General features: G+C 45.4%; 2 protein-coding genes across 2 annotated transcripts in view; both read left to right on the top strand.

The window, feature by feature from the left end:
- Positions 1-4599, top strand: part of LOC308090421 (mothers against decapentaplegic homolog 4-like) — a 124073-nt gene extending 119474 nt beyond the window's left edge. Inside the window, exons 4-5 of the mRNA XM_080435595.1 lie at positions 4052-4084; positions 4513-4599. Coding sequence (XP_080291721.1) covers positions 4052-4064 — 13 coding nt within the window. The 3' untranslated portion in view covers positions 4065-4084; positions 4513-4599. The remainder of the gene's footprint in view (positions 1-4051; positions 4085-4512) is intronic.
- Positions 4600-13384: 8785 nt separating this feature from the next.
- LOC308090093 (low-density lipoprotein receptor-related protein 1-like) overlaps positions 13385-25540 on the top strand; it is a gene marked incomplete at both ends in the record, with an annotated part of 26466 nt that continues 14310 nt past the window's right edge. Inside the window, 6 exons of the mRNA XM_080435121.1 lie at positions 13385-13388; positions 14695-14877; positions 17519-17667; positions 18859-18952; positions 23305-23337; positions 24088-24173. Coding sequence (XP_080291247.1) covers positions 13385-13388; positions 14695-14877; positions 17519-17667; positions 18859-18952; positions 23305-23337; positions 24088-24173 — 549 coding nt within the window. The remainder of the gene's footprint in view (positions 13389-14694; positions 14878-17518; positions 17668-18858; positions 18953-23304; positions 23338-24087; positions 24174-25540) is intronic.

Consider the following 25540-nt stretch of genomic DNA (forward strand, 5'->3'; position numbering starts at 1 on the left):
TGTTGCCCAGGTCAAATAATGTCCCATGGGGTTTATTTTAACCCTTTCTGACACCTATTCGGCTATTCCCAATCTGAACCATAAAATGGAGGTAACAGAAAATACCATAACTCTTGAAGTAAACAACATACAGAGACAAATGAACACATTTTTCTATATCATTTGGACCCAAGGAATGCATTTAAGTGGTTTTTATTAAGATTCAAGCACATCTTGACTCTATTTCAGGGCAGAAACAGCCAAAAACTAGCAGAAAATGTTGAAATTATAATGATCACGTCTATATTTCTCTTTGTACTAAACGTTTACCGTGTATTCTTTTTTACCATATGTTTTTTAGGACCTTTATGGTGTCTAGTTAAGATTCATTCTTGTTGCCCAGGTCAAATAATGTCCCATGGGGTTTATTTTAACCCTTTCTGACACCTATTCCCAATCAAACCATAAAATGGAGATAACAGAAAATACCATAACTCTTGAAGTAAACAACCTACAGAGACAAATTAACAATTTTTTCTATATCATTTGGACCCAAGGAATTCATTGAAGTGGTTAATATTAAGATTCAAGCACATTTTGACTCTATTTCAGCCAGGACAGAAACAGCAAAAAAATAGCAGAATATTTTGAAATCACATTTATATTTCTCTTTGTACTACATTTTTAAGGTGTATTATTTTCTACCATATGTCTTTTAGGACCCTAAAGGTGTCTAGTTAAGTTTTAATCTTGTTGCCCTGGTCAAATAAGGTCCCATGGGGTTTATTTTAACCCTTTGTTACACCTATTCCCAACCCGAACCATACAATGGAGACAATAGAAAATACCATAACTCTTGAAGTAAACATACATAGACAAATTAACACATTTCTATATATAATTTTGACCCAAGGAATTCATTAAAGTGGTTATTATTAAGATTCAAGCAGGTCTTGACTCTATTTCAGGACAGAAACTGCAAAAAACAAAAAAACTAACAGAAAATGTTCAAATCACATCTATATTAATCCTTGTATTAAATACTTAAGGTGTATTATACTTTCCCCCATGTTTTTAGGACCCTTATGGTGTCTAGTTAAGATTTCTTCTTGTTGCCCAGGTCAACTAATGTCCCATGGGGTTCATTTGGTGACCATTTTAAATCGATGTCCACAGGAGTGGCGTTTTCATATCTGAACCAGACAACGTACAAAGACAAATAAACCCACTTTTTCATTGAATGTTTACACCAGGAATCTAATGGAAAGGTCACTGACATGGTACAACCATTCTTTATTGGTGAAAAACACACAAATATCAAATTCTGGCTTATATCAAAACACAATTTCACTGATCAGTATCATCCATCTCATCATCAAACTCCACCTCATCCTCTTCCCTCTCATCATCATCATCACTGATCTCACCAGCAGCCAACAGGTCAATGAGAGATAGGGACAGAATTGGCCCACAAGACCAGACAGGCTCCAAAATCCCTCCTTCTGTCTTCTGCCACCCCTGACCATCATCCTAGGATTTAGGCCTCCAAAAGATTGGCTCAGCTGCTCGCTTGTAACAGGTCACTCTATAGTTCACCCACTGGATGTGGGGGATGAGTGTGTCCTGGCATGGGGGCAGGCGAGCTAGTCCACGCCTCAGCCTCTACTGCGCCTTGATGGAATCAAGACCACTCTTGATTCCATTAAGGGCGCAGTAGAGGCTGAGGCGTGGACTTTCTGAGAAATTCATAGTGCAAGGTCCAGGCACCAGGAAACCCCAGGACTTTAAGTTCTTTCTGGGCAATGTGGAAAATAAGCGACAGCTCTGCCAGTTGATGCTCAAGGTCTGGGGGAGTAAGGAGGCAGCATCCCGGCTGGCAAAATGTGAAACAGCTGCTCTCATCGTGGAAGGAACAGCTCATAAACTTGTGGCATTAGATTGAGAAGTGAGTTGATTGATCAATACCTATATAACTTTGGTGAGTTCTTGTGTTAGCAGATTTGCCAAGAATGATTGTTGATGTTGATGACGACATCAACCTGCTCATCTACCTTGACACTGACACAGGCAGGCACCGTCAGCTGGTAAATGTCACAGAGCTAGCAACCTCTCTTGGCAACCATACTGTAGCACCCTGCTTGGGTACCATGTATTCAGTGATCAGGGCTGTACTAGTTCCTTCAAGGGCAAGGTGGCACCACTCAAAAAGCTCCAGAAGAACCCCAAATTTCAAAAGGCTTTCAGGTTGGTGTATGATCATCCTAATAATATTTAATGATGATGATGATGATAAGAGGGAAGAGGTTGAGATGGATGATACCGATCAGTGACATTATGTTTTGATTATTTAAGAAAGTTATATTATGCCTAAATATAAGCCAGAATTTGATATTTGTGTGTTTTTCACCAATAAAGAATGGTTGTACCATGTCAGTGACCTTTCCATTAGATTCCTGGTGTAAACATTCTATGAAAAAGTGGGTTTATTTGTCTTTGTACGTTGTCTGGTTCAGATAAAAAAACGCCACTCCTGTGGACATCGATTTAAAATGGTCACCAAATGAACCCCATGGGACATTACCTGGGCAACAAGAAGAAACCTTAACTAGACACCATAAGGGTCCTAAAAACATGGGGTAAAGTAGAATACACCTTAAGTATTTAATACAAGGATTAATATAGATGTGATTTGAACATTTTCTGTTAGTTTTTTGCAGTTTCTGTCCTGAAATAGAGTCAAGACCTGCTTGAATCTTAATAATAACCACTTTAATTAATTCCTTGGGTCAAAATTATATATAGAAATGTGTTCATTTGTCTATGTATGTTTACTTCAAGAGTTATGGTATTTTCTATTGTCTCCATTGTATGGTTCGGGTTGGGAATAGGTGTAACAAAGGGTTAAAATAAACCCCATGGGACCTTATTTGACCAGGGCAACAATATTAAAACTTAACTAGACACCTTTAGGGTCCGAAAAGACATATGGTAAAAAAGAATACACCTTAAAAATGTAGTACAAAGAGAAATATAGATGTGATTTGAAAGTTTTCTGCTTGTTTTTGGCTGTTTATGTCCTGAAATAGAGTCAAGATGTGCTTGAATCTTTATAATAACCACTTCAATGAATTCCTTGGGTCAAAATGATGTAAAAGAATGTGTTCATTTGTCGCTGTATGTTGTTTACTTCAGGAGTTATGGTATTTTCTGTTATCTCAATTTTATGGTTTGATTGGTAATAGGTGTCAGAAAGGGTTAAAATGAACCCCATGGGCCATTATTTGACCAGGGCAACAAGAATAAATCTTAACTAGACACCATAAAGGTCCTAAAAAACATATGGTAAAAAAGAATACACCTTAAAAGTTTAGTACAAAGAGAAATATAGATGTGATAATTGTGATTTGAACGTTTTCTGCTTGTTTTTGGCTGTTTATGTCCTGAAATAGAGTCAAGATGTGCTTGAATCTTTATAATAACCACTTTAATGAATTCCTTTGGTCAAAATGATATAGAAAAATTTGTTCATTTGTCGCTGTATGTTGTTTACTTCAAGAGTTATGGTATTCTCTGTTATCTTCATGTTATGGTTTGGGTTGGGGGTAGGTGTCAGAAAGTGTTAAAAATAAACCCCATGGGACATTAGTTGACATGGGCAACAAGCAGAAATCATAACTAGACACCTTTAGGGTCCTAAAAAAACAGGTTTAAGAGATGTGTTTTTGGGGTGCTCACGGAGCCTCGAAACTGCCCTACTATTTAGGAGCCTCTAAACAACCCAGAGCCAAAAGTAATTGCACTTACAACCATAGGGGGGCGCTACACATGCCAGACAGCTACACCCCACGACTGACACAGCCCTGGGTAGGCAACCCAGCCTGGCGGGGATCTAGTTTTATGTGAGCTCTGATATAAATCATAGTTCCTCATTCCCACCCTGTGAATGTCAAATAAATAGCAGCAAACAGGAGAAACAAAGGACATCTTGTCCTGTATTTCAACAGATAAACCACAACTACAACCAACCAGCTGTTACACTGAAGCTCATTTCATTTTTTATGTTTCTCCTCAGCTCTCCAGGCTGAACCAACACACACCACAAAAGGTAAGTCTGTCTGTCTGTCTGTCTGTCTGTCTGTCTGCCTGCCTGTCCGTCCGTCCGTCCGTCCGTCCGTCCGTCCGTCCGTCCGTCCGCCTGCCCTTGCCTGCTTGCCTTTAAGTCTGTCCGTCCGTCGGAAACCTCCCACTATATTCCACATAAAGTGAATAAAAAGGTCAGTCAGTAAATACAGCAGCTTCACAACATCCAAAGATGGTGATTAATGCATCTACATTTATAATGTTATTTATGTATCTAAATGTTAAACTTATGATGAGAGAGAGGGAGAGAGAGAGAGAGAGAGAGAGAGAGAGAGAGAGATAGAGAGAGAGAGAGAGAGAGAGAGAGAGAGAGAGAGAGAGAGAGAGAGATTTGCAAGGTGTGTGGAATTTTAAATATAAACCAACTCAAATGTAATGTCTCACTTTCTCCAGAGGTGGAGCCCTTCCTCATCGTAGCCACCTACCCCAAACTGATGAAAATCAACTTGGACGGCTCCAACTCCACAGAGCTCAAACAGGTGAAAACCATTGGATATAAACACATCCTATGTAATGGTGGAAAGTAACTAAGTACATTTACTCAAGTACTGTACTTAGGTACAATTTTGTAGATTTATTTTTACTTGACTTGAGTATTTCCAATTTTCAATACTTCTACTTTTACACCACTACATTACAAAGGCAAATATTGTACTTATGACTCCACTACAATTATTTGAAAACTTCAATTACTATTTACTTAACACTTGGGGTGCCAGAGGTTTATTAAAATATTATACGTTGAGTGCCGGGACTTTTTACCATTTTTGAACCTTTTTCAAGTAGTCACAAAATATTTTCAGTGATCACCGTCCTCACGGTGATCCCCTCATTACACACATAGAGGTCTCGTACAATCGGGGGGAAAAAATTTAAAACATTCGGTAATCCGTTCCATAGTTGCAGCCAGTTGAAAATAGTCAAAAATACATTGTAAAAAAAAAAAGTACACAGGAGCCGAGATACAGGCTTTTGAAGTCTTAAGTTAACCAGGAAGTGGAGTCTAAATCTTCGAAAAATTATATCTCCTGGTGCTGTGAAGGAAAAAATAAAAATAATAATAATAATAATAATAATAATATTTTTTTTTCTCCAAAAACGTATATATACGTTTTTGGCACTCAGAGGGTGTATTTGCAAAAATGTATATATACGTTTTTGGCACAATACAGATTACTATATTCCAAACATACATTAACCAGTTACCCCTATTTTATGCATAGGCTATGCAAAAATAGGCGATCTACAATTTCACAACGTGACGCATCGCAACACGTTGTGAGATTGTAGATAACTAAAGGTTACGTAGGTAACCAGGTTCTTTTAGTTTAGGAGTGGGACACTCCCTATGGGAAACAGCGCCATCTGGCGATGAGTACAGAGCTACACAATACGCTCCCGGGGCCCATTCATTGGGCTAGAGGGTATGTCACGTGACCGGTCAAGTCCTCCCCTCCAGCAGAGGGCATAAGAGGCACCGGCCGTGACATTGACTTCCTCTTTCACACAGGTCCTCTGTTCGCAGTGGCGAAACAAAAGGGGTGTATGGGGAGTGTCCCACTCCTAAACTAAAAGAACCTGGTTACCTACGTAACCTTTAGTTCTTCTTCGTTTTTGGAGTGGGACACTCCCTATGGGATCTATAAACCCCCCGGAAGCGTTAAAACCATCCTACCCCCAGAAAAAAACGTACGTCCCCCACCGGCTCAGGGACCCGCACACGGCGGGCCCCCGCCTCAGGGACGCCCAGGCCCACCGGATGAGATAAAAGAGACCCTGACAGACCGAAGTCTGCCTCATTCAGCTAATAGAAGACAAGGTCCGTCACCTACCAACCATATAATAAGGGAACAGGGCCCCCCCTGCTCCCAGAGGCCCAACAGATCGTTAGCCCCACGGGATCACATCAGGAGGAGAAAGGCACCTCAAGTAGATGAGGCTGCCACGCCCAGGACTGCGTGCGCCACTGAGGAGGCCGCCACGTCCAGGCTGTAGAAAGCTGCAAAAGTCGAAGGAGACGACCAATCAGCAGCCGTGCAAATCTCCTGGATCGAAGCCCCTCTAGAGAGGGCCCAGGAGGTAGCCACTCCCCTAGTCGAGTGTGCCCTCAGTCCAACAGGTACTGGGGCCCCACTACTAGTATAGGCGAGCTTTATGGCTTCAACAATCCATCTGGAAAGTGTTGGCTTGGCATCCGCCTTCCGCTGGTTACCCCGTCCGTAGGAGACAAACAACTGTGTTGACGACCTACTGGACGCCGTCCTCTGACAGTAGAGCTTCAGCGCCCTTACTGGACAGAGACAGTGCGTAGTGAAAGGAGGAGGATGAAAAGCAGCCAATTCGACCGGAGCCGGTGCAACCACTCCGGTCTTGGTAACGAACGCCAAGTTTGGTTTCAGCAGAACCCGTCTGCCATCCCCCGAGAACCTCAAGCACTCCGAACTCACCGAGAGTGCCTGCAGGTCACCGACCCTCTTGGCCGTAGCCAGGGCCACCAGGAGGATAGTCTTCAAACTTAACACCTCGAGGCTCACAGTCTCGAGGGGTTCAAAGGGGGGGAGGCAGAGTGCATTCAGCACCACCGCTAGATCCCAGGTCGGAAACAGAGGTCTGTTAGTCGGCCTGCCCCGTCTAGCCCCGCTCATGAACCGCCGTACCATGTAATGCTTGCCAACCGTCCCGACCTCGAAACCTTCGTGACAGGCGGAGATGGCCCCCAAGTATACCTTGACCGTCGAGAAGGTCAAGCCCTGATTCAACCTGCTCTGCAGGAAAATCAGAATGTTGTGTGCCGGCGCCCGAAAAGCCACTATCGGTGGTGACTGTTCCTGGCACCATGACACAAACATATTCCATTTTATGTCATAGGCAGCCCTAGTGGAAGCAGCCCTGGCCCCCTGAATAGTAGCTACCACATCAGGGGGCAAGCCGTAGGCATCTAGATTTGCCCTCTCACGGGCCAGACCCATAGGTCTAGGTCCCGGGGGCTGGGGTGGTTGATCTCGGTCCCCACCTGCGTCAGCAGGTCCGTTATCGGAGGGAAGGACCAGGGCTCGGCGTAGAGTAGAGGAGATATCTCCGATCTCCACACGCCCCATCCCGGAGCAACCAGCAGCACAGTCAGGCCCTGGAGCCTGACTCTCTCCAACGTTGGGCGGATCAGCTCCAGCGGCAGGAATGCATAGAGCAGTTCCCTCGGCCACCTGTGAGCCCTCGCATCCAACCCCAACGAGAGATCCGTTGCCTTCATTGAGAAAAAGCAGATCTCGCGCACTGTTTTCGGATTGAGAGACCAATTCGAATACCAAAGCCTGCCCCTGGACAGTAGATCCGCTCCGCCGTTCTGGAGACCCGGAACGTGGACCGCCCGCACCGACAGTAGATGCGAATCGCACCACATCGTCAACTCCCGGGCCAGGTCGTCCAACACACGGGAGCCTAAGCCTCCCTGTTTGTTGATGTAGCACATGGTCGTGGTGTTGTCCGTCCTCACCAGGACATGACAACCGCTGATGTGCGCCTCGAACTGCTTCAGTGCGAGAAAAACCGCCATCAGCTCCAGGTAGTTTATGTGGGCCACCCGCAGATCGGGGCCCCACACACCCCTGGCCGCACGGCCTTCGTAGACGGCGCCCCAGCACGTCATGCTGGCGTCCGTCGTGACCACCTTCCATGAGAGCACCACACCCAGTATGACACCTTCTGACAGAAAGGGTGCTTGTGACCAGGGTTCGAGTGCCTCCATGCACTGTGGAGACACTAGCACTCGTCGAGACCCCTTGGTAGGTGGAATGCGGAGATCCCGCACCCACCGCTGAAAAGGTCTCATGAACAGTCTGCCCAGGCGGATCAGGTGTATGGCTGAGGCCATGAGACCCGCCGCCTGCAAACACAGCCTGTACGTGACTTTCTTTCCTACTTGAAAAGACCTCACACAAGCTAGGAAACTGACTATTCTGTCCCTGGATAGGCGTGCCACCATCTTGTCCGAGTCCAAAGCAATCCCTATGAAGGAGGTGTGTTGGCTCGGGACCAGCACGCTCTTCTGAAAATTCACGGTGAAACCCAGTGACGTCAGATGGGAGATGACCATCTCCGTGTGACGCACCACCTCCTGGCTGGAATCCCCTGCCAGGAGCCAGTCGTCGATGTAAGTCGACAGGCGTATTCCCCATCTCCTCAGGGGGGCTATAGCCGCCTGAGTGCATTTCACGAAAACACAGGGGCTCAGAGACATCCCGAACGGGAGAACCGTGTATTCGTACACTCGTCCCTCGAAACCGAAGCGCAGAAATTTTCTGTGCGGTGGATAGATGGGGATGTGGAAATACGCATCCTTCAGGTCTATACTGGTCCACCATTCGCCCTGACGCACCGTGCGTAAAAGCATCTCGTTCGTCAGCATGCGAAACTTGAATTTCGTTAGAAATCTGTTGAGACCTCTCAGATCCAGTATGGGACGTACACCCCCCCCTTTTTCTTGACCAGAAAATACTTTGAGTAAAAACCCAGGCGTTTCTGATCTGGGGATAACTCTCTTATGGCGCCCTTGTTTAGGAGAGAGAAAACCTCTTCCCTTAACGTGATCGCCGCTGCGCCCTTTGCGCTGGAGAATACCACTTTGTCTGTCATAGGGGGCTTTGCGCAAAATTGCAATTTGTAACCCTTCTGTATGGTGCGTAGTACCCAGGGAGAGGGGTGGCAAGCTTTCCATTGCGTTAGACAGCGAGCTAAGGGGTTGGGGCGAGCTACAAAAGTTGCTCGCTGCCCTGACTGTCTGAGCGTTGTCATGGAAACTAGTGTCGTGCTCACATGCTCTGGCGGTGCCATACGTGTGACGCTCGCTAGAGGCAGCACGGACGTAACCTGACTGACAAACGGATTCGAGGAGGTCACGTGATCCTGCACGCTGTGCCTCCCCGGCGCCCATATCCGATTGGAAACGCCCCCTCTCCGTATCCGGTCGGAAACGGATGTGTTTAGCAAACCTACCTTCCGTTCGGCCATCTTGAGAGGGGTCCGAGCGGCCATCTTGAGAGGGCCCTGAAAGGCAGAAGCGTTTTGGCGCCCTCTCCTGGCCGGGAGAATCGGCTGGTAAAACGAGCGTGGCCCCTGTGCAGAGGGGCAAAGGCGCCCTCTGGCGGACAGGGATGGCACTGGTTTTACACTTGATTTTATTACCTTCAAAGAATTTAATACATTCAGCATCTTTGTCCCACACGCATTCGGAAAACCGAAAACCGGATTTGCCGAATGCTGTGGACTCATGGGGGGACCCTCGAGAACCGGGGGCCGCCATGTAGGCGGTCCTCGTTCTCCCTGGTACATAGGCAGAGTTGAAATAAGACACGGTTTTGTACCTTTCAATGCATTTATTGCCACAATTACAGGGTATTTCTCTTGTACAGACCTGACAGAAATGTGCGACATTTTGCTCAGTTTGGCTGTGGAGGAGTGGTCCATGACTCTGTCCTCTAGAAATAAACGTTTTCCCTGTCTCTTCCCCAACAGAAAAGGGGGGGTCCGCGACTGTCCAGGCTGACCGAGCAGCTCTGGGGGGAGCGGTTGGCAAAGCTGCATGTCCTCCTGTGTCTGCCTCGCATCGGGAGGAACAAGGGACAAAATGTCAAAACTCCTTCCCGCTTTTACGAGTGCGGGGGGTGCCTCGACGAGGAGCCCTGGTAGTGGAGACAGGGCGAGAGGGACGGGGCCGAGGACCGGCCGTTTCGTGAGACCTCTCTCTGGAGCTGCTCGATGGGGTTGCCTCATGAGCGCGCCTTGGCCTGGACTGGCGAGAGGAGGAGCGTCCTCCCCTGCTAACCGGTCTCCTTCCTCGGCCTCTGGTGCTGGTGGAGGTGGAGGCGAGCGGCTGGAAAACATCAGACGCCGCCTCCTGAGTCGCTCTCCTCTCGTCTGTGAAAGACTTTAGGTACTTGGCCCCGTCTTTGAACAGATTTTCTGGGACCAGAGCGAGGGCCAGCAGTTGTTTTCTGGCCTCCTGGCCCTGCTCGCCTGGGAAGTGGACGAGGTCCAGCCATCTGGTCCGCTCCTGCAGGGCGGCGAGGTCCAGGGACCATCCGGTCCAGTTGGTGGCAATCTGGTTCAGCTGGATGATCAGCTGCATCAGTATTTCCACCTCCTCGGCCTGCTCGCCCAGTGCTGGTAGCATGCCCTTGAGCAGCGTGCTGAGAGAGCCCTGCAGGAAGGTGCTGGCATTGAGAGACTTTGCCACCTGGCAAGAAGCGAAGTAGGCTCTCCCCGTGGCCGCGGACGCATCCTTGTCTCTCTTCTGAGCGAAGGTGGGCTTGGAAGAGAGGGAGACTAGTTGGTGGCTAGGACCGAGTCCATGGGGGGAACCTCGAGGCCCAGTCCTTCCGCTCCTGCCACGCTGATGTCGAAGGGTAGCCTTGAGGGATTGCTGTGGCTCTCCCAGGACGACTGGAGTGCCTCTCTGAAACCGCTGGCCACTGGAAGCTTCCTGAAGCGGGGGCGGCGAGGCTCCTGGGCAGCCATGCCTGGGAAGGGTGCTGTAGAGGAGGTGGAGGCCTGGGGCTTCTCCGCCTGGAGCTTTTGGCCACAGTTCCCCACTGCTCTCTCGAACACTGAGGAGACAGAGAGCTTTGGGCGCTGTGGGGCCCCGTCAGGTAGGGCCACGGGCTGGGGAGATGCCTGACCTGTTGGAGCAGAGGGGTGAGGGGTGGAAGTGCCGGGGGGCACGGCCTGTCCTTCGGGGTCCCTCCCCGGGCTCGTCATGGGGACGTCGGGGGGTCCCTGAGCGCTGGGAAGGTCCACCTCACCGAACTCGTCCTCTTCCTCGTATTCGCCGTCCTCGTACTCGCCATCTTCCTCCTCGGCGGCGGAGAAGTCCTCGTCCATGGACTGCTCCCCGGACTCCAGCTGGAGTTGGCCGCTGGGTGGAGGTGGCTGAGTCGAAGGGGGGTTGGGGGGAAGAGGTGGGCTAGCCCGGTGCTGTGGGAGCTGAGTTCCAGCCCCAAAGGCAGCGGCAGCCGATGTGTGACCACCGTGGCCCCGTAGGAGGCTAGTGCTGCCTGCTACGGGGCCTAGTGTGGGTTGCGGGAGAACCGTGGACTCTGCTGCGTGCTGCGAGCGGGGAGCGCCCCCGCTAGCAGCGGCAGCCGAGTGCGGTCTCGGGATGCGGGAGGGCTTCTGGGGAGCTGAGCGACTAGCGCCAGCGTCTCCAGTGCTACTGGCCCAGGCCGTGGCCTGGCCGTATCTGTATCGGAGCAGCCGCACCGAGTACCGGGCGCATGCTTCACAGAAAAACTCGGGGTCAGAGAGCGCGAAAAAGGCGTGCGCGACACCGAGACATCCCACACACACGTCGTGTGTGTCGTCTCCGTCGATCTCAATAGAGCAGTCGGGTAGGCCGCACTGTCTAGTCGGCAGAGGGCCCAGTGTGTAAGGGGTGCCTCTGGGGGTTTTCGACGGAGCCTTCGACATCGTGGGACAAACAATGGGGGAGAGCAACCCGGCTAGGCTAACAGCTCTATGCGGGGAGTTAGCTAAGCGGGAAGGGGGGGTTAGCGCTGTGGAAGTAGCCGAGCAGCTAAGCTAGTACAGCTAGCGACTAGGCTAGGGAACAGCTAACAGCTAACAATTGCTCAAGAAAGCTAGGCTAACAGCTGGAATGAGAAAACCCGTGGGTGACTGATCCTAGCCTCCGCTTTAAGGGTTAAAGCTGGTTTCTCAAATTGGGTCCTTGAAGTAGAAGTTTTGAAGATTTTGAAGATAGAGTTGATTTTCAGTGTTTTAACTTGCGTGTAGCCTTGTTATCATCTGCGAACAGAGGAACTGAAAGAGGAAGTCAATGTCACGGCCGGTGCCTCTTATGCCCTCTGCTGGAGGGGAGGACTTGACCGGTCACGTGACATACCCTCTAGCCCAATGAATGGGCCCCGGGAGCGTATTGTGTAGCTCTGTACTCATCGCCAGATGACGCTGTTTCCCATAGGGAGTGTCCCACTCCAAAAACGAAGAAGAACCTATTATCGTAAAGTTTGAAAAACAATAATTTTTACTTTCGGTAAGAATATTGTATAACTTTTGTACTTTTAATCAAGTAACATTTTTAATGCAGGACTTTTAGCGTACTTGTATTTCTACATTGTGGTATTGATACTTTTAATAAAATCTGAGTACTTCTTCCACTACTGGTAATCCTACACTATATTCTACTCACACTGCTTTTGACGTGCTGGAATGTATTCCTGTCTGAGACTAACACAACTGCTGTGGTGTGACAGGACTTTAGGTATGTGTTTGCTCTGGACTTTGACTATCAGCAGCAGATGATCTACTGTATAGAAGTGAACCCCTACAGGATCAGTCGCATGAACATCAGTGGCAGTGACGTCCAGGTCAGTGTGACAATGACAACGATGAGGATAAATGACAGGAAAGGAAAACCAAATGAACAATACTTAGTATTCGTAATGTAAATACTTTGTGATATCAGCGTTAAATATCAAACAAGAGAACAGGGTGCCTGGTGTCTCAGTCACTTGGTGTAGTGTTTCCAAAACAGTGGGATGGGACCCATTTTTTAAACATGTTTCAAAACAACTTCATAAGTGAAAACAATTAAATAAATTCTGTTTATAAACGAAAAGAAAAGAAAAAGCGAAATTCCATAAAACATACATAAATAAATAAATAGATAGTGAAATTAGCAGAGCTCACAACTGGTTGCATCGCGACCCATTATGAGCTTATAGATCGGCTATTTTCACTAGTTTGGGTCCAAGGGAAATTTAAAATGTATCTTTAGGGTCTGGAGCTAAAAAGTTTGGGAACCACTGAGTTAGTGTACAAAACTAACTCAACATCTCAACTCTAACAAAACAACAATATACAATATAATACAAGCTCACAGTGTGCTGCGATGTGACACGTTGTGAGCATTGTGCAACATTGTGTTGAAAATAAACAGCTAGACACATTCATGAAAAATGTACTCTAAATCTCCTATCTATAAAATAACACTTAACCATTTAGAAATAATTGTATCAATAAATTAAATAAAACATGGTGAGTATATTCAGATATATTGCAAGTATGGTTCATTAACAGGTCCTTCACAACACGTTGACCAGGCCAGAGGGTCTGGCTGTTGATTGGGTGGGAGGTAACCTGTACTGGTGTAACAGAGACACCATAGAGGTGTCCAAACTAAACGGGTCATACAGAACAGTCCTGGTCAACACCGGTCTGGACCGGCCATCGTCCATGGCTGTGGATGTACGCTATGGGTAAGAGCACTGTGGTGACATCATGAACCTCACAATGAATGTATCAACCATCCTGTGAAACACCACGGATACAAGAAGACTGTATACTAAAACAAATCATAAAAACATGTACATGCTTTTTGCACAATGTTTGAACTAAGGTGATTTTAGTTCATACTGTTTCAATAGATTTTATTTTTATTTATTTTTGACCTTTTTTATTTATTTATTTCAGTACATTTTCATTTGTTTTCAAAGCTTGTTTGATATTTTAGTTTTTAACTTTCAGTTTGTTTTCATTTAGTTTTTATTATTATTAGTAAAAAAATTAATATGGGGTACACAGGGGCTAGATTAAAAAAGCTAAGAAGAATCATGAAAATAGCCAATCTACAAGCTCACAACACGTCAAGCTGTGAGCTTGTAGATCTGCTATTTTAACTATTCTTAAAGATAGATATTGGCTAGTGACAAAGCCTAAAACTAGGAAATATTCCATATGATTTTAGTGAATTTATTTTTGTTTAGTAAACACGCAATAGAGTTTCAGTTAGTTATCGTTCTTTTTTGTAAAGCCTCGTTTTTATGTTTTCTTCAGTTAACTAAAATGTTTTTATTCTATTCTAGTTTTCCTTATTTTTTTATAGATTTATTTCACTATAATAACCCTGGTATGAACTCTTCATCATATTGTATGTCCACTAGTACTGTACAGCACTGTATGTGTGATTAGTTGTGAATATAGTGACCCTGACACAGTGTCTCCCTGACAGATACTTGTACTGGTCAGACATAAGTGACAACAACCCCCACATAGAGAGGATGGGGATGGACGGCACCAACAGGACAGTCATCGTGAAGGATAAGATCTCCAAGCCCTACGGCCTGACGTTAGACTACATCAACGATCACATCTACTGGAGCAACGAGAGGAAATACATTGAGTTTGCCAACCTGGATGGAACCAACAGACACACAGGTAACACACACACACACACACACACACACACACACACACACACACACACACACACACACACACACACACACACACACACACACACACACACACACACACACACACACTCTCACACACACACACACACACACACACACACACACACACACACACACACACACACACACACATTAGCCTTTATCTTTATTTTTTATTAATTTCTACTCTTTAGTATCTGTTTTAAATAGTTTAGTGTAAGAAAAAGCAAGGAAAGCAACGAGAGCATTATTAATATTTACGTTCCTATACTTTACTGATACATCACATTCTTTATAATATGGTGACTCTTTTGGTTTTGTGTGTCCATAGTTATGAGTCAGGACAACGTCTATTTCATTACTCTGTTTGAGGATCACATTTACTGGATAGACATGGAGACCAGTTCCATCTACAGAGCCAACAAGACTCAGGGAACCAATAAGATCAGTCTCATCAGCAACCTGTTCAATCCATCTGACATCCACATGTACCACCCCTATCGACAACCTGAGGGTCTGTACAACCTACTGTATACAACACTCTCATTATTACTCTTGATGCCGTTTGATTATTTTTATTGTCTCCGCCACTGCCGACAGGCATGGCGAGACTGTCCGTCCGTCTGTGTGTCCGTCCGTCTGTGTGTCCGTGTGTCCATTGGCCCGGTCGCTCCGAAACTGTGCACACACATTCCCTGGATGCCAATTCAAAACCTCTGCCCCGAATTTTTCACATGGGCCTGTTATAGCGCCACCAGGAGGCCGGTTTGTGCAAACCCCATTTTTTTATATTACTCCTACAGATTTTATCCAAACGTCAGTCTGGTGCAGCGCTCAGGTCCTGGACCTGGTGAGACGGAGGAGGAGCTCGGCCAGGAGGCCATCCACAGAGCCTAGCCCCTCCACGTACCAGAGCCTTCCTCTCCCCCATTCCTGGCAGAGTAGTTTCGGACAAGCGTATTGAGTGGCCCTGTCTTTCCCTATTTAGGACTGACCGTGGGTAGCTACCTGGGACGTAAGGCGGGGCTTGATCAACCCTGGCTGGGTCACCTGGGCGAGGGTGTATGTTGCGAGACCCGAAACATCCTATGACCCCAGGCTACAACACTGATGATACGTCCCAGGTGCATCCATGTGATGTTTTTTCGTTATATCTTGACCTGTTTTGAAAAGTGCTATACAAATAACCTGGCAAAAACAGCCATATTCTGGCAATGGCCAGGTTTCCCAAACGAATTTGATCTCCTGCGTAGCCTAGAAGCTGCGTGAGAGCCTCCACGCACCTGCGCAGTAGCAACCCCGCCACGCCCTATCTTCGTTAGTAGCAGCTGTGTGTGCCCAACGTGCCAGCTAAACTGGCTTCAGGAGACACCATCGTCGTAGGTTCTCGTTGCGTGTGTGCTAAAACTACATTCGTGAGACAGCATAGACGTAAAGACCTCCTGGACGAAGTCTACGTAAAGCCTACGTAAACTACGTAGGGCTGTCCTATGCTACACTGCAGTTTAAACACCCTTTGCGAAAGTGAAATGGATCATAAAAATACCAGAGGCAACTGTCAGATGTCCTGAAGCAGTCCACTCCAATTACAACTTTTGAATAATATATTTATGAATGAAATTACAGTGGTGAGTTGACATCTGCAAGGTAAATAAAACACTAAAGTGTCCCCATTATGCAAGTAAATTAAATATACTTAAAATACCAAAAGGAATGCAGAATGTCCCATTTCCCAAAATTAATATGTATTAAAATCTTTTGAAAATAGCAGATCTACAAGCTTGTGAAGCGTTGTGAGCTTGTAGATCTGCTAGTTTCAAAAGATGTTTTAACCATTCATAAACATGGCGAGCGCAACAGCTGTCACTTTGTGAGAGGAACTGGGGACTTTCATCATAACGTTTAACTATAAAACTTCGAAATTAAGTAAACATGTTTAGCTCAGCATCATTTATATACCTTTAGTTAACTTGGCATATGCTTAATATTTTTATCAGACGATCGGATCATCCGTGAGAGTACAATTTGTAAACTTCGGGTTCATGCATATAGAGGACGAAGCCCTGGTTCAGAGCGTTAGTGAACTACAGCCACACATGTCCGTAAAGCGTCCGTCAAGTTGCCGTACGGACGCCGGAGGTCCCATCCACTCCCATGTTAAAAAAAAAACCGGAACGGTACTTCCGGTTTTAAACTTAACATGGGAGTGGATGGGACTTCCGGCGTCCGTACGGAAACTTGACGGACGCTTTTACGGACATGTGTGGCTGTACCCACTAACGCTCTGAATCAGGGCTAGAAGCAGCGCAGCTGCCCGCGTTGTGTGTGTGTGTGTGTGTATATATATATATATATATATATATATATATATATATATATATATATATATATGTATATAAATTAAATGTGTGTGTGTGTGTGTGTGTGTGTGTGTGTGTGTGTGTGTGTGTGTGTGTGTGTGTGTGGTCGGTCTTTTCATAGATCTATTTCGCTACGATGGGTGTTACTACCGCGCCAGGGCGCTCGTAACAAACTGCTTCGTAGGACAGTACTGCAGGGCTACGCCTCTCGCAGAAGTAGGAGGAGAGTAGGATACGCCATTCTGTCTCCCAAATGTAGTTTTAGCAGACACGTAACGCTGTGGACGTGGGAAGCGATTGCACGTTGGGCACAACCAGCTGCTACTAATGAGGGTAGAGCATAGGTTTCGCCGGGTCCCAGGCTCTTACGCAAGCTGCGTAGGCTGCGCATAACCTGAAATCTACGTGGCTGCTATGGTACTGCGCAGATTGTGTGGACACACGTAAGACCCATCGTAGAACCTGCGCAGATGCTCAACGCAGCATCTCAACGAATCTCTTTGGGAAACGCGGCCAATGTCGTTATAGGCGAAAATATTGATTTGATTTATCCCCCCCCCCCCCACAAATAAAAGAATAAAATAGTGAAAACGACATTTGTACAAGCTCATATTGCATCGCAATGCAGAAAGTTGTGAGTTTGTAGATCGACTATTTTCTAAAGAAAATAGATGTGCCTTAACATTTTGACTTGCTCATTGGTGTTTCTTGGGCACAGTCGGAAAAGCTCTGTTGTAACATATAGGTGTGTGTTCTCATGTCATTACATGTGTGCATTTTTTCTCCACCCTGCAGTGTCTGGTCATCCATGTCAGACCAACAATGGAGGCTGCAGTAACCTGTGTCTGCTCTCACCTGGAGGAGGCTACAAGTGTTCCTGTCCCACAGACTCCTACTTATCAGCTGACAACAAGCAGTGCATGTCCAGCTGCACTGCCAGCCAGGTGATTCACCTCAGCTTCACTTGTGTTACTCTGTATGACATGTCTCATTGTCTCACTCAACCGCGAGTGAGTGAGGGAGAGAAAGACACACAATCTTTTGGACAACAGATCTACAAGCTTGAGAAAGACACACAGATGGAGAGAAACAGAGAGAGACAGAGAGACGCGACAAAACATTTCTCTCTATCACAGGGCTTCTCAAACTTTTTTATACAACAACCCCATATCATGAGGGATTTATTTTGGTGACACTCTTTTTCTTATTTTTTTAATTTTATTTTATAAAAAAAACACTTTTTTTGGTTGCCAATGAGAGGGGGGGGAGAGAGAGGGACAGAGAGACAGACAGAAACAAGCGTGCACGCCACTGTTGCCATGTATGCTAATTATAAGCAGTATTGCCATGTCCGCTGACTATAAGCAGCTTTGGCCTACTTTTACAAAATGGTCTCTCTCACACTGTGCGGTGTCTGTGAAGTGGATCTGCGCTGCAAAGTGGCCGACACACACACTTCACAATTGCACACACCTCCTAAATATGGACGCCCATTCATTCACAACAAACAATATATTGCCCATTTTCGCTAATACGTGAGTAGGCCTATATATATATATATATATATATATATATATATATATATATATATATATATATATATATATATATATATATCCATCCATACATATATCCATCCATATATCCATCCATATATATATATATATATATATATATATATATATATATATATATATATATATATATATATATATATATATATATATATATATATATACAGTAAAGTACAGTACTTGGGTACATGTAATTTCATTCATGAATCCCAGGATCCTCTGGATCCTCTGGACTCCTCTTAGGACATGATTATGTCATGGCCCCACTGGCCCTCATGACGCTACGCCAGTGATCTGCGCTGCCAAGTGGGCGCTACGTGGGCGTGGGCGCTAGATGTTCGGCCCGCTGTTCTAGTCAAAAGTAATCAACAAACTATACTAGTAAGAAAATAAGTAGAAAGTAGCCGATATACAAGCTCACAAGGTCTCGCAACAATATTTATCTGGGGGGTCCCTAGTTCAAATATGATTATTTATGGGGGTCACGGCCTGAAAAGGTTGAGAATCACTGCTTTAGACACATTACTGATTCTAAACATAATTCTCTGTCTCCCCCATCAGTTTGTTTGTAAGAACTACAAGTGCATTCCATTGTCATGGAAATGTGACACAGTAGATGACTGTGGGGACCGGTTAGATGAACCTGCAGATTGCTGTGAGTACAGACTGAATAATTACCTCCATATTCATATTCATGCTTGATTATTACTGTGTTTACTGTGTACTATTATGTATGTGTACTCCAATGTCGTTTGACGGTTTCCAACATCTGTATAAATATAGCAATCACAAGGTTTATCATGATTGGACAGACACTCATTCATCTAACGTTCCTGTCTACATGTTCACATGTTCAAATGTCCCATCATGTGGTTTTCCCCCTCAATAACCATCTCACCTCTGTATGAAATAAGAGGCCGTGGTGCTCTGATCCTATTTCACTGCAGAGAATGGAGAATAATCACGTCTTGAGTGGCCGGGACTTGATGTAATTGGCAATCTTTACAGCTTGGTTCAAAATAGATCTGGAGGCATAGTTGTGGCCATGAGAGCCTCTCGGTGCAGCATGCAGTGGGTTGTGACCATGGTGGGATTTCTTTCTTTGGCTTACATTACAAAACCTTTAACCCGGCCAGTCATGGAGGCTGCACCGTCGGAACAAATGCCGATGCATATATCCCAGTTGAGATTATGTTCCCTGAAGTACTCGTCTCTGACTCTGAATATTTCATCACCTGTAGCGTGGTTTTCCAACTCTTTGCAAAATAAAACGTTCTCTTTGATACAATCTTCATCCACGTGCACATGCACATGTTGGCAATCAGCTGGCAATGGCCACTTGCATCAGTTGAATCGTCAATTTGGAATGCAAATTTCCCACTCAGTAGTTTCCCACAGAGGACAGATTCCATTATCCGACATATCATCAATGCGCCGTTTGATGGTGCATAAAAACAAGTGCTCCTCCAAGCAACTCCAGTCAGGGTTAAAATACTAGAATTGCATTTGACATGTATTCACCCCAAAGATATGTTGCGAGATTTTTTTTATATAATAGCCGTTTTGGTTAGAACTAACTTTGTACTTCACGTTTAAATTTATATAAAATAATTGTGTGTTGAGAGGGTCCAAATAAATTCCAAATGACTATGAAATTATTTCCCGGCACCCCAGGTTGCCTTGGAACCCACTTTGATACCCCCTGGTATAATAGCATGAGTACAGTGAATACATCTTAGAAAATAGCCGATCTATAAGCTGACATTGCGTCGCTGACCTCCATGCACGTGCCTGTCTGCTCATGCACTGTGCATTGCACGTGGCTCTTGTGTATAGAAGAAGAGTTATGTTTGTTTTTTTGTTTGTTTCAAGGTCGGGGATGCCATTTTTTAAATGGGGGGAACGAACTAAAACCAACAACTGTATCACAATACATGCACACTAGTCATATCCCGGACGCGTCAGATGTCAATGTAGGCTATTGCATCTTCATGATATTTGACTTGACGTCAAACTCCCATCCATTCTGTCACCCGGCGAGGATGCACTGTGATTGCCCAGTCGTCGCTTTGACTGGCAGTTCTACCTTGTCTTTGTTTTTGTGACTTCTGCCTTTTGGTAGGAGGGGGCGGTCCCTTTCCAGAATTTAGCCAATCCAAAGCAGTTAGGGGCGTAGGCTAGAATTATTGGCAGATCTACAAGCTTCGCAGCGCAACGCATTGTGAGCTTGTAGGTCTGCTATTTTCTGCAGTGCGGTCCTGCTAAACGTTCCAATGCTCCACTGTTCAAACGCTCATCATGCAGACGGAGTCCCACAGTAGACCACAGTGTGTGACTGACGCAGTATGTAAGTGGCGGGCGGTCCCCAGGTCAGTGCCGGCTCCAGACAGTAAACAGCATGGGGGCCTCAATATTTCCAAGGGAGGCACTTTATTAACACCCCTATATATGTAATATCACCATCTCCACGGCGGGAGAAAAAAAGAAGAAGAAAAAAAACACGACGAGTGTCATCGCTGAACTTCAACCTGGTTTTTGCACTTTCTTCATTACAACCCGTACATCTACATAAACGTTCACATTTCAAATATAAAGTGCTTACCCCATGGCCACGGATGTTATAATTATGTACGGGCCCTCAGAAGTACCCGTATCTTCCGTACTGTTCAATAAAAAGCATTTTAATCCGATTGGCCATTTTCTCAAAATTTTCATTCAAGAATTTTCTCCATGCTTTTTATTACTTGAGCCTATCGGTTGGGAGTATTTCTGATACATTATAACTCTATGAGAAAATGGCCGCCGATCGGATTAAAATGCTTTTTATTTAACAACACAGAATATACGGGTACTTTTGAGGAGCCGTACATAATTGTAACGTCTGTGGCCATGGGGTAAGCACTTTATATTTGAAATCTGAACATTTATGTAGATGTACGGGCGTAAATGGAGAAAGTGCAAAAACCAGGTTGAAGTTTCGTCATGACTGTCATGATATGACGTTTCAGGGCTACCATGAAACCATGAACTCACAAACGAGCGTTTCTTCCCACTTTATAAATGCTGCTCAGATATTTATCCCATTTCACCTGATTTGGTGGCTCTAGTCCAAACTTCTGCTGCTGGCTGTGGAAGTTGCAGCAGGAGCCGGGTGCGTTTGAACTCCCTGCAACAACAGGAGGACCGGCATAGTTTCACAATCCTCATCGTTTTTGTCAATCGGAATTATCGCGTGACATTCGGACGGTGGTGGGTATGATTTTTCAGATGTAGATGGACAAGATGGTGCTGTTTTTTGCTGCATTTTGAGCCACTTCCTTATGTCCATTTTACTAGTTTTCTCACTTATGTGCTGCATGCACAACACAGAGGAGGTAATGTCACGTCGCGTGTCAGGTGTGCTACAGTACATCAAAACAAATGTCCAACTCAGTGTCATGTACCCCTTGTCTCTGGACCCACTTGGAAGAGGCCGGCCTCTGAAGGTGGTCTGTACAGGTGGTGATTATGTGGTCTGCAGTCTGCTCAGGCTCACCACACTCTTATGCTGCGCTATCTGCCAGACCCCACTTCTTCATAGTTGACTTGAAGCTACAGTGTGTGAATTTACATTACAGCGTTTGTTATCAAAGTTCTTTATTTTCAAGGACCCACATAACTCTGAGAGTGTACAAATGGAACCAAATGGACTTGTAAGGGTCCATTTGTTTCCATTTTAACACTCCAGAGTTACAGATTTGTAACGGTCCATTTGGTTCCAACTGTAACTATCATTTAGCTGGGGGGGGGGGGTATGTGTGGGGAATCATGGTACACAGACAGAGCACACATTTTTTATACACAGCAGTATGAAGTCTAATATAATAATATCCCAGCCAACATGTCCAGGTGGGGCTCATATAGGATAAATGCAGGCTGAAATAATGCTATCCAAGTGGGCTTGTCTGCAGGTTCCACTGTATATGACTGACAGTGCATTTGATTCAAATAGACTGTAGGCTGGCTGTGGCTCTGATAGCCCATCTTTTGAAAATCTATAAGTTTATCAGTGAGTTTTGCAGTCTTTACTTTAATGTGTGACAGTGATAAGAGGCAGACCAGATCAAAGTAGTTTTTCAGTAGATTCTTGACAGTCCAGATGAAAATGACCAGGACAAACACCCCCCCCCCCCCCCACACCACTTCTCCTACTTAAAACTCTACTGCTTGCTGATTGGCTCGAATCAATGGCTAGTCGACGGCCAGTTGTTAAATTCAACATTAAGTATTGAAGTGTATTGAATTGGTTACATTTATGCGAACATGCTGTAATAATTTATGTTTTTAATTTAGTTATTATCCCTGCCAGAGGGGAACGGCCAAAGGCGAGGGATTATAATCTCAGGCACCGCTGGACCGACTCGCATGAAATCTTGCACGCTCACTCCTGGGTTCCAGTAGTAGGCCAAGGAAGAACCTTCACCCCACATTTTTCAAATCATCCCCATGGTGGCCCCCGCTTTATGTTTTGCCTTATAACTCTTGAACTGTATGGCGTACAATTATTTCTGCCTGACAGGATTTTCAGCCATCTTACGTTTTCTTCACAACATACTTTTTTGCTACTAGTCTGCTACAAGATTTATCCACTAGATTTTTCTGATTATTTTCCGATTGCCTGTAAAGGTTTGTGGGAGGGGCACGTTTTTCACAGCTCCCTGTCAGTTCTAAACTATACACAGAGCCAAAAGTGATTGCACTTACACCCATAGGGGGCACCACACATGCTAGACAGTGCACCCCACAACTGACACAGCCCTGGGTAGGCAACCCAGCCTGGCGGGCGGGGATCTAGTTTTATGTGAGTTCTGATCTAATCATAGTTCCTCATTCCCACCCTGTGAATGTCAAATAAATAGCAGCAATAGGAGAAACAAAGGACATCATTTGTCCTCTATTTCAACAGTTAAACTACAACCAACCAGCTGTTACACTGAAGCTCATTTAGTTGTATATGTTTCTCATCAGCTCTCCAAGCTGAACCAACACACAACACAACAGGTAAGTCTGTCTGTCTGTCTGTCTGTCTGTCTGTCTGTCTGTCTGTCTGCCTGCCTTTAGGTCTGTCCGTCCGAGGGAGGGAGGGAGGGAGGGAGGGAGAAAGAGTAAGAGAGAGAGATGAGTTATTAGTCACATATAAATATTGTAATGAGACAGTCTTGCTTTGCAGGGTGTGTGGGTTTTTTAATTTTTAATTTTTTTAAATAATTTTTATCCCTCGATTTTGTAACCCTTTTTTCACCCGGTGCCAATTTGCTAAGTGATCCTGGGCACTACACTCCCCCCACCAGCCTAGGGAGGCCAGGGCCGAGCTCATGCCTCCTTCAATGCATGAGAGCCAACTGACCTTCTTGTCACCTAACAGGGGGGAGTTTCCCTGGTTGGATGTAGCACGTGGAAGGAACACGTTATTCCAACCAGTTCCCTTCCCCTCCATCAGGCGCCCCGGCTGACCAGGGGGAGGCAGTATAGTGACCAGGATTACTACATGTTTTTGTGAGGGTATTAACTACCCTAGGAGACACGGGGAGAACATGCAAACTCCACACAGAGTAGGCCCTTTCGCCAACCCCACCTAGGGTATGGACGCGGAGGAGAAGACACGCCCCCAGCGCCCACAGCGTCCCCGGCGGGAATCGAACCCAGGACCTTCTAGCTGTGAGGCGACAGCGCTACCGACTGCGCCACCGTGCCCCGTGTGTGGTTTTTTTTATGTAAACCAACTCAAAAGTAATGTCTTACATTCTCCAGAGGTGGAGCCCTTCCTCATCGTAACCAACAACCACAACCTGATGAAGATCAACTGGAACGGCTCCAGCTCCACAGAGCTCATACAGGTGAGAACCTTTGGACATAACAACACATCATATGTAATGGTGGAAAGTAACTAAGTACATTTACCCAGGTACTGAACGTAGGTACAATTTTGTTTTATTACGGGGCCAGAGCTCAGCTCTGGACCTGTTTTAATATTGCCTGTATTCTGTTTCTTCTGCCACTTTTCGCAGTTCTGGCTGAACCGTAATGTCGCTTTTTACGAGACTCGGCCATATGGTAGATGGTCATGAAAAATTATCAAGAAATAAATCTCACAATCTTTCGTCAAAAGGTGGCGCTATAGCACTCAATTGAAAATGCCAACTTTGAACAGGTACAACTCATGCCCTGTTTGACCTACAGCCATAAAACTTCAATACACACATGCGTCTACTCATGATGAACAACTTTAACCCTCTGACTTTTGACCTCTGACCTTTAGATCTCCCACCATTTTGAATTATATGAAAAACAGTTAAAACCTATCTCCTCCTTTTTTGAGTAATCTGCACGAAACGTTTTACACATGAACTTTGGACCTATGCCGACAAACAAGCAGCAAGATTTTTCCATAAGTGAAAAAATGAAGCTTTAATGAGCCAATGAATATTGCAGTTTTATGACAATTATTCATCTTCCCCTAACACATACATGCAGACTCACATTTCTTTGAAACTTTGCGTTAATGTTGAGGGTCATTCCAAATATTACTGAAACCAATCTTACTCCAATTGGTCAAAGGGGGGCGCTATAGCGATTTTTTGAAAGTGCAAACTTTAAACAGGCAAAAGTCATGCCTCGTTTGGCCGACAGCCATTAAACCTGCTTACACATGTGCCTTGACTCATGAGGAACACATGTATCACGTTGACCAGTAAGCTCCGCCCTTAGATTGTCCGCAATTTTGAGCAGTTTGAAAAACACTTAAACCCAGGATTTTTCAGCTATTTGCGTGAAACTGTATCATCTGTGTGATCTCCTTTTTCACAAGTTCTTGTCTGTTGGTCCAATGGCTTCTCCCTTAAACGTGTGCCTCACAACCTGAAGGTTGCCAGTTCAAGCCTCACTTGATGCGGACTTCATTAAAGTTGCATTGCACACAACATGATTGTGTCAATTAATACATGTGCAATTGTTAAACATAACCTGAAATACTTATTTGAGAGGGTATGTTTTTGCAATGTATGACATACTTCATTCTGAAAATAGCCGATCTACAATCTCAAAACTTTTCAGATAGCAACGTGTTTCTGAGTTTGTAGATCGGCTGCTTTCACTGGTTCACTTTTATCTTCAACAGACAACCTCAGCCTGAACAAAGCTATAGCACTATAGGTAATGTTGCAGCCCGTCAATCCGAAGGTTGAGGGTTAGATTCCTGTTAATG

This window comes from Gymnoscopelus braueri, assembly GCF_963280865.1.
Source record: "Gymnoscopelus braueri genome assembly, chromosome: 8".
Lineage (NCBI taxonomy): Eukaryota > Metazoa > Chordata > Actinopteri > Myctophiformes > Myctophidae > Gymnoscopelus > Gymnoscopelus braueri.